The 8,313-nt window shown below is 44.1% G+C and overlaps 1 protein-coding gene across 1 annotated transcript in view; it reads left to right on the forward strand.

Annotated features, from left to right (window-relative positions):
- dipk2ab (divergent protein kinase domain 2Ab) overlaps positions 1–7,450 on the forward strand; it is a 29,600-nt gene extending 22,150 nt beyond the window's left edge. Inside the window, exons 3-4 of the mRNA XM_042510648.1 lie at positions 155–458; positions 4,999–7,450. Coding sequence (XP_042366582.1) covers positions 155–458; positions 4,999–5,345 — 651 coding nt within the window. The 3' untranslated portion in view covers positions 5,346–7,450. The remainder of the gene's footprint in view (positions 1–154; positions 459–4,998) is intronic.
- The last annotated feature ends 863 nt before the right edge of the window (positions 7,451–8,313 follow it).

Below are 8,313 nucleotides of genomic sequence, written 5' to 3' on the forward strand. Positions count from 1 at the left end.
GTTCTCGCAATTTATGTGTTAGCCTTTGCTTTTCAAAGCCAATGGGGGTTTTTCTGTTTTTCTTTCAGCCAGCTCTACATTACACGGTCCGACTTCTTTTATCTGTGTTTTTATATCAACGTTTTCTGTTCTCATCTGTTTCTCTCCTTCCCAGAGCTTTCCGTCAGACGAAGGGTGGCCATTCGCCAAGTACCTGGGAGCGTGTGGGCGCATGGTAGCTGTCAACTACGTGGGCGAGGAGCTGTGGAGTTTCTACAATGCACCCTGGGAGAAGAGGGTAGACTTGGCGCGCCAGCTCATGGACATTGCAGAGCAGCTCACCAACAACGACTTTGAGTTTGCCCTCTACCTGCTCGATGTCAGCTTCGATAACTTTGCGGTCGGCCCACGCGACGGAAAGGTCATCGTCGTTGATGCTGAGAATGTTCTGGTGGCAGACAAAAGGCTGATTAAGCAGAGTGAGTGGCAGAGTCCATTGTTATCTGAACCCACACATATATGCTGTGTGTGTGTGTGTGTGTGTGTGTGTGTGTGTGTGTGTGTGTGTGTGTGTGTGTGTGTGTGTGTGTGTGTGTGTGTGTGTGTGTGTGTGTGTGTGTGTGTGTGTGTGTGTGTGTGTGTGTGTGTGTGTGTGTGTGTGTGTGTGTGTGTGTGTGTGTGTGTGTCCATATGTCAGTTGCTATTCCCCCAGTTGCTATGACAATTCCATGTGTCTTGCACCTTAAACATTACCACCTCTGGAACTACATAAGAAGATAAATGCTGCTCATTTTTACAGAACAGTATTTATATAAACACTTAAGACTACACAACGGCTCAAATTATAAAGTTGTTACTGGTGGTTTCCATGGCTCCACACCTGCGCCAGCAATGGCCCGAGTGAACGCCATATTAAGAGCCTTGAGTGATTTTTTTTTTTTTTTTTTTTTTTTTAATTTGGAACAAACGTCCACATGGACTCAACAACAAACTGAAATGAATTTGGTGGTCAGAGGTAACTGTGACATCGCAAAACATTTGTTTGGCCATAACTCAGTAATTCATACCCTAATTAACCCTTTGGCACCTGAGCAAAATGGTTTGATTTCTTGCAATCTGTGGGATATATTTTTGCTAAGTTGGTCCTTGCTCCCCCCATGTTTGTAAAAGCAATCAAACAAATTTTGCTCAGGTTTCAAAGGGTCAAAGAGCTTGTGAGAGGGTCTGAACACTGCACAAGAAAACTAATGTCCATCCAGGTTTCAAAGGGTTAATAGGATAAAACAATAAAGTGATGACATTTAATATCCAAAAGGCCAAAGGTCAGCATCACCGTGACATCATAGTGTTCCCAAAAAACACTTTTCTGGTCATAATGCCATAAGCCTCTCCTGCCTCCGTCTCACTCAGACTCACTTTATGTCGGAGTCCACAGCTTCCTGTACCGAAGAGCAGCCTGAAGGCTAAGAGCGCTCACTCTGCAGCTACATCTGGGGACCAAAAAGTCCCCGGCAGTACACTGATTGACTAACAAAAAACAAAAGAAACAGCTGCTTGACTTGAAGGAATCTCAATCGACTGAGGGGTCTCACACTGATGATTTCAATCTCCAGCGTTGCCTATTGTCATGGTTAGGTATAAGTCTTGACACACATGGATGTAAACTAACACTTAATTGGTAAGCAAAGGCAAACAACCACGAGGTGGTAATTCTACTTTACTTCTGGAAGATTGATGTTTCTCCATAACTGTAAAAAAGCAACGATTAATCAATTATGGTATTATTAACATTACTTAGGCAGTTCTTCATCCTCTCAAACAGTTTATCACAGACTTCATCAAAAACCAAAATGTGATTCAAAAACTGACCACAGCTTGAACTCAAAACTATAACCACCAATTCCATCTCACGAGGCAGTGATGAAGGTTCGAGAAAAGGTCTCAAGGGACAGATGGCTGTGGCCAAATTTGCACGTTCTCAAAGCCTCTTCTCATCTAAGAATACACCCCTCCAGCACCCCTTGCGCCTCCGACACACTCGTCCCCATCAAAGCAAAGATAGTTCAGATAACAAGCCATCTCCGTTGCCCTAGTTTTTTTTTTTCTTTTGCCTCTCAGAATAAACCTCATAACAAGGACAGAGAGAGCTATACATCACGCACTCAGTGTGGCAGTTTGCTAGCCCTCAGTCCTCCTTCCTGGGGCTACTTCAAAGAGAGGGACGACCACCCAGTCAGGCTTTTAGATTTATCCCTTCCTGCAGAAATCCTATTAAAGTGATAAACTGTTGTGTCGCTAGGTGTTGAGGTTCCACCATTGTGCCCTGTGACAGATATGAACTATTGTCTGGGTGTGTGTGTGTGCCAAAAGGAGGGTGTGTATGTCCTTTTCTTTTTTGGTTGGAGGGGAAGAATTGTTATGAATTTATCTTGAGATAAAGTGCCGCTTTGCCAAATTACAAGATCTGACACCAGAAAACCGCATATAGATGTAACATGTCAAGGCACCCCAGCATGCCCCGTAGTTTTTCCCCTTGAGTTTGTACTTGATTTCCTGCACGATTATGTTGGTGTGTGTATATTCACCTTATTGCCAGTAGCTGCAATTTTCCACCCTGTCACCGTAGCCCTTTGCAAGTCCTGAAGCACAATCCAGGTTGAGACTCCCTTTTGTCTGGCCGACACATTTAGAGCTTGACAACTCAAGCTGCTTACCCTGGCCATTCAGAGTTTAAGCCTCAAGAATGTTTACGTGTATCTCGCGTGTTTGTGTGTCTGATCTGTTTGTGTGTGTGCCAAGAGCCGGGGCCGCAGCATGAGGAAGAGGGATGACGGCGGTAATGAGTATTACGAGGTCACGGCCATGTGTCGGACAGCAGCAGGAAATAGGCCGCCGTAACCTCCCCAAGGCTCCCCAAGCAGAGAATCCAATCCTTGCAATTAGAGCCCGAGATTGAAAAGCGAGTTAAAGTGTGTGGCGCGAATCTCATCAGTCTAAACTGAGGCCAATTGATTTGCAAATCAAAACACGCAGAAAGCTCACGCACAGTTCCACCCTCTCGTTAGGGGCATCCATATTGATGCGGCGGGTTTCGGCGCGAGATAAAACGCATGCCGTGTTCAAGTTGTGCCGCGCGCCGTGTGTTTGTACAGTCCAGTGGTGCGAAAGGAGCCATTCCCCATCATTGAGTTTATAGTGTTTGAGGATGGTTTCACCCCCAGTGGTTTTTGGGAACACATGCTGTATAATGTAACACACACTTCACTCACTCTCATTCTCCTCTCTCCCCGACACGATCGCTCCCTGGCTTACACAAACACACACAAATGCAACAGCACTTGAAACACTCACACACGCACACAGTCCTCTCTCTCTCACATTCAATAATGCACTCTAACACAGGCATGCATTGTTAAAACCAGCTCGTACTCTTGAATGCCACTAGTAAGGCCACGCTAACAAGCATTTCAGGCCCAGTGTCCCTTCTCACTGTAGCCCTGGGAAGGCAGAGGAGTGAGGTGAATGTATACAAGTTCGACCTAAGCTCCTTAACATGGGAGGTGCAGGAGACGAGAGATGCTAGGCGGTCTGCTTCGTCCACTGCTCTCCCACTCATTTGAATTGGAAATTATTTCGTTTGCTTTGGAAATGTTCTGGCTTTGTTACGCTCAGGCCGGCTGTAAGGGTGCAACAGGGGGGATCGGGGTGCACGTAAATAGACCTCAGACTTCTTTTAGCCTTTAGTGGAGTCTTAAAGTATTTTTTTTTTTTTTGCTGTGCACATCTTTGTCCTTGAGTATGAACCTTCTCCTCCCTGCTTGTTCTTTTTAGGCGTTCTGTCTGACTGCAGTGTGTGTGTGTGTGTGTGTGTGTGTGTGTGTGTGTGTGTGTGTGTGTTTGTCTGTGTGTGTGTGTGCGAGTGAACAAGAATGGGACACTCTCCCGATGCCATCTGTCAATCAGTGCTGAGGTGTGATGATGCATGGCCAGCTCTGAAACATTAATTGCTTTCACCTCACCTTGCTTCTTGTGCGCGTATATCTTTTATATGCGTATGTTCACGCACGCTCGTGGCGAGCATACACAGGCAGATCCATCTCCATCACCCTCTCTGATTGAGGTTGATGTGCCCCTCCTCTTCGTGGAGGCCACAGGGGCCCCCTTGCTAACAGGGCAGCGTTGGATGTTTGATTGAGTTGTTCTGATGAGTCAGAAGAGAAGTGCATTACAACGCTGATACACTGATTATGTGTTTGCATCCTCTGGGTCCGCCCCCCCGCCACCACCCCTCCCAACAATGTTATCGATCTGCTTTTTAATGCACAAACCAATAGCTCTCCCTCATCATTCCAGGTTATTTTCTTGGCTCCCTCCTTTCCCAGCACAATCCTCTAAAGAGAAAAAGCAATGTGAAATGAGCTGGAGAAAGAATTTTATTTGCTCAATAAATCTGGAAAGTGGTTCATTTCTGTCAAATGAAACTGCGGATGAGTTGTTTGGCTGTGTGCTTTGAGGAAGAATTTCCTGTTAGGGCCCCTGGGGTGTCAAATGTGGCACCTCGGCCCTGTCGGCTTCTGGTCAGGTTTATTTCTTGGCTAATAATTTGCACAAACCTTTGAAAAATAGTTTTTGAAACAAACAGTTGGCTGCAATATCTTAAAATCAGTTTTGCCTTAAATTTCCCTTGTATAGCTCCACATTTGCAAAAAGGAATATCTGAGAAGCTATAAAAAACTGCAGGCTGGTTTGAACTCCGAAGCTATGTGCAAAAAACACATAAATGGATGTTGCTCTATAATAAAACCAGGACACCTCTGTTTGCAAGACCCACACATCCGACCTTATTACATATTCACCTGATGAAGGCTGCAAGAAACAAGCTTATGACCCAATAAACGCTTTTATATATTTGAAATGAATGTTATGCACCTACGACTCTATTAATATTATTGACTGTTTTTTATGATCAGTATGGTTTTACTGCAGTGTTCATTTAACTGTCTCTCCGTCTCCCTGCAGACAAGCCAGAAAACTATGACGTGTGGTACGAGAGCCGCTTTGAGGAGTGCGACAGAGAGGCCTGCCTGTCTTTCTCCAAGGACTCCTTATGTTCCAGGGTCACAGTGGACCACAACTACTATGCTGTGTGCCAGAACCTGCTGTCGCGGTACGCTACGTGGCGGGGCACCACTGGAGGCCTCCTCCACGACCCCCCCGCCCACATAGCCAAAGATGGACAACTCGAGGCACTGTTGGACGAGTGCACCAAACCCAAAAAGCGCTACGGCCGCTTCCAGGCGGCCAAGGAACTGCGTGAATATCTCACACAGCTAGCTGCCGCTTCCTCCTCCGCTACGGCCAGGTAATGAATGGAGTCGGCGTTAGCCCGACGCACTGAAAGACTGGATCCTGTACTCTTTATCTCCGAACTCTCGAGATCCTGGTTCTTGTACATGATGTCATTCGCTTCGCTTTTGTGCGCCGGAGCAGGGAGGTGTTAGAGGTCTTGCATCAGGAAGTGTAAGAATCAAAACTTCAAAGCAGATTTGTTTAAGCTGTAGCTTTTACCTGACTTTGCTCCGGTGTGAAAGTGGAGTGTGGCGCTACGAGATTCTGGTGAGAACCGGGATAGAGAGGGGATAGAGGTAACCTCTCGTCTCCCAGGGTGGGCTGCCATCTTTGGGGAGGGAGGTGAGAAAGGGCTCTGGTACACGCATCCTGCACTGGAACTATGCTACCGCAGACCAGAGCAACAAGAGCAGCAACATCGACAGCATTCATCCTCCTGTTCACTCTCAATCCATCAGAACTGTTGTGTTTTATAACATCGACTCTTAACACCTGTTTCATTTTGCCCCTAGGATCTCTTGTTTTTTTTCTTATTCAGGGCTGAATTTAAGTACGTTGATGCGTTTACATTTTTGCTGTGCCATTGCTTTTTTTGTTCCTCTGTAGCATGGCTGCGGGGAAGGCGGAGGTAGCATGAATCTCCTGCTGTCAGGCAGCAGCGAAGGCCAAGCTACAGCAGGTAGAGAGGAGAGGCAGGGAGTTGGGGGTCCATGCAGGAGAAAAAGAAAACCCTCGACGGCTATATAAGTCTAATTTCCTGCTACTCCAATCAGTCACTTGATTTCCAGGTTCCAGGATTGTGGCAATCATCTCTTTTTTTTTCTAAGTGTGTTTTCCCCCCTTTTTCAATAGGAGACAGAGAGTGAGAGAGCTGCACATAGGAAAGGGGATGGGAATAATTGGACAGTGGTGGTCCCTTGATGAAGATGTGCCTATACCAAAGAGGCTATATGTAATATTAAGTACCCTGAGCAGTACAGAGTGACGGCACCTTTCCCTCCAGTTGTCCCCCAATAGAGCTGTCCAAAACAGTGTGTGAACAAGCATATATGAGCCTGCATATGGTGTCATTTTTTTCTTTAAGAACCAAAACATGTATGTGAGTCAAAGATTGGGTGTAATTAATGTCACACAGCCCCACCAGCTTTTTAACCTCCCATACAATTGGTAAATGATCAAATAGGCATGCTTAACTTCAACAACATAAAAAAACCCATCTCAACTAAATAAAAGAGGGAAATGAAGTGATTCTTAAGAGGACTCGAAAACACAATAAAATAGCGTAGCAGTGGCCTCCAGCGCCAAATTCTCTTTTAAATGTCTGTAACTGATAAATGAATCCTATTGTCAAACTTCTCCCACTAGTGTTGAGCGCAGTAAAGCTCTATCAAGTAAATGTTAAAAAGGGGAAATGAAGATAGCCTAAATTACCTCCTTGCTCCAGAAACAGGCTTCGGACCTTCACTTTGAAATTTTGCAGCCCAGAAATTTCTGTTGAATATTTAAACACTCGGCACCACTTAGAGGTCGGGTTGATTTTACACTCAGCGGACCAACGAATTAAAGGGTAATAACAAATACAGGCTCATTTGGTAATGGATTCTGAGAGATCTTAACTCTTAAAAAAAAAACAGTCCCTTCTTTGGCTCCATATGTTTTATGTTTCGTGTGTCTTGATGTTGTGAATCAGACGCTAAATTCCCAGTGGAGTGGTGTGTAGCACGGTCAACAGACAGACGGATATTCAAGTAAATATGAGCCAATTTATCTACAGGGGAAAATAGAAAGCACGGCGGTTGCTTTTTTGGCCTTTTGCAAGACCCGGGAAGCTGGCTTGACCTCTGTCAGTTAGGAAAAGCAATAACAAGAAGTTTGGCTTGTGGATTTCTGGTTTTCCTTTGTTGTGTCCAATATATTTCTGTTTCCCCTTGTATGGAGGACACTGAACCTGGAGGGATCTGTACGTGCGTAACTAACTGTCCACTTTTGTACTGTAATTTTCTTTTGAGTATTATATCAGCATTGTCTGATTTTTCCTGTGCCTTTCATTCAAAAGTTGTATTTACAACTTTTAGTGGGTTTAAATATTAAAAATAAATGAAGATATATATATATATATATATAGATATATACACTTACACTCTGTGTGGACTCTTTTTGATTCCGTCTCAGTCTTCTTTTTTATTATTTCCATGTAAGTTACAGGAAATTTTGGCTGCAGTTCATATTGCCTTTAAAATTTGATTCAGTGTGGCACAGCTGGATGTCGGTGTTTGCCAATTCCTATTCCTTTTTTCTCATTCCTCCTTCTCGGTTTTGATCTTTTCATATCTTCATCTTTCCTCTAATTTGGATCCTAGCCCGAGCTCTCTTTGTTGTGCTCTCTACTCAGCTAGGATGCAAGTCCTTCTCTTTTATCCATATTTGGGGAGATCATTTTTATAACACTTTGCTGTGGCTGTGTTGCGAAATATTCACAAGGAAATTACATTTTAAAGGCTTAACATTTAGAGAAGCTTTAATTCTAAAAAACACAACACAAACACTATTCGTATGCTCACGCACATGCCAAAATACTCATCACCACTTTATTTTAAAATTAAACTCTTTTTGTTCTCATCATTATGTGTGTGTGCAAGGTATTTTGGGTGTGTGTGGAGTGTGGTCTCTGCTAATTTAATAGTTCCTCTGTCTGTCTTGAGCCAGCTCATGCTCGTAGCATAAAAGCTGTTGTGCTCTCCACTCAGCTAGGATGCGATTCCTTCCCTTTTATCCACATTTGGGTGGGATCAGTTTACTGTGGCTGTGTTTCAAAATATTCACAAGGAAATAAGATTACATTTTAAAGTATTCAAAAGAGCTTTAATTGTAAAACACTAGAAAAAAACACGTGCATGCACACGCACATGCCAAAATACTCACCGCCCATTTTTTTTCACAAAACTTTTTTTGGACTCATTATTTTGTGTGTGTGCATAGTATTTT

The sequence above is a fragment of the Plectropomus leopardus genome, chromosome 21 (assembly GCF_008729295.1).
Source record: "Plectropomus leopardus isolate mb chromosome 21, YSFRI_Pleo_2.0, whole genome shotgun sequence".
NCBI classification, from domain to species: Eukaryota; Metazoa; Chordata; class Actinopteri; order Perciformes; family Serranidae; genus Plectropomus; species Plectropomus leopardus.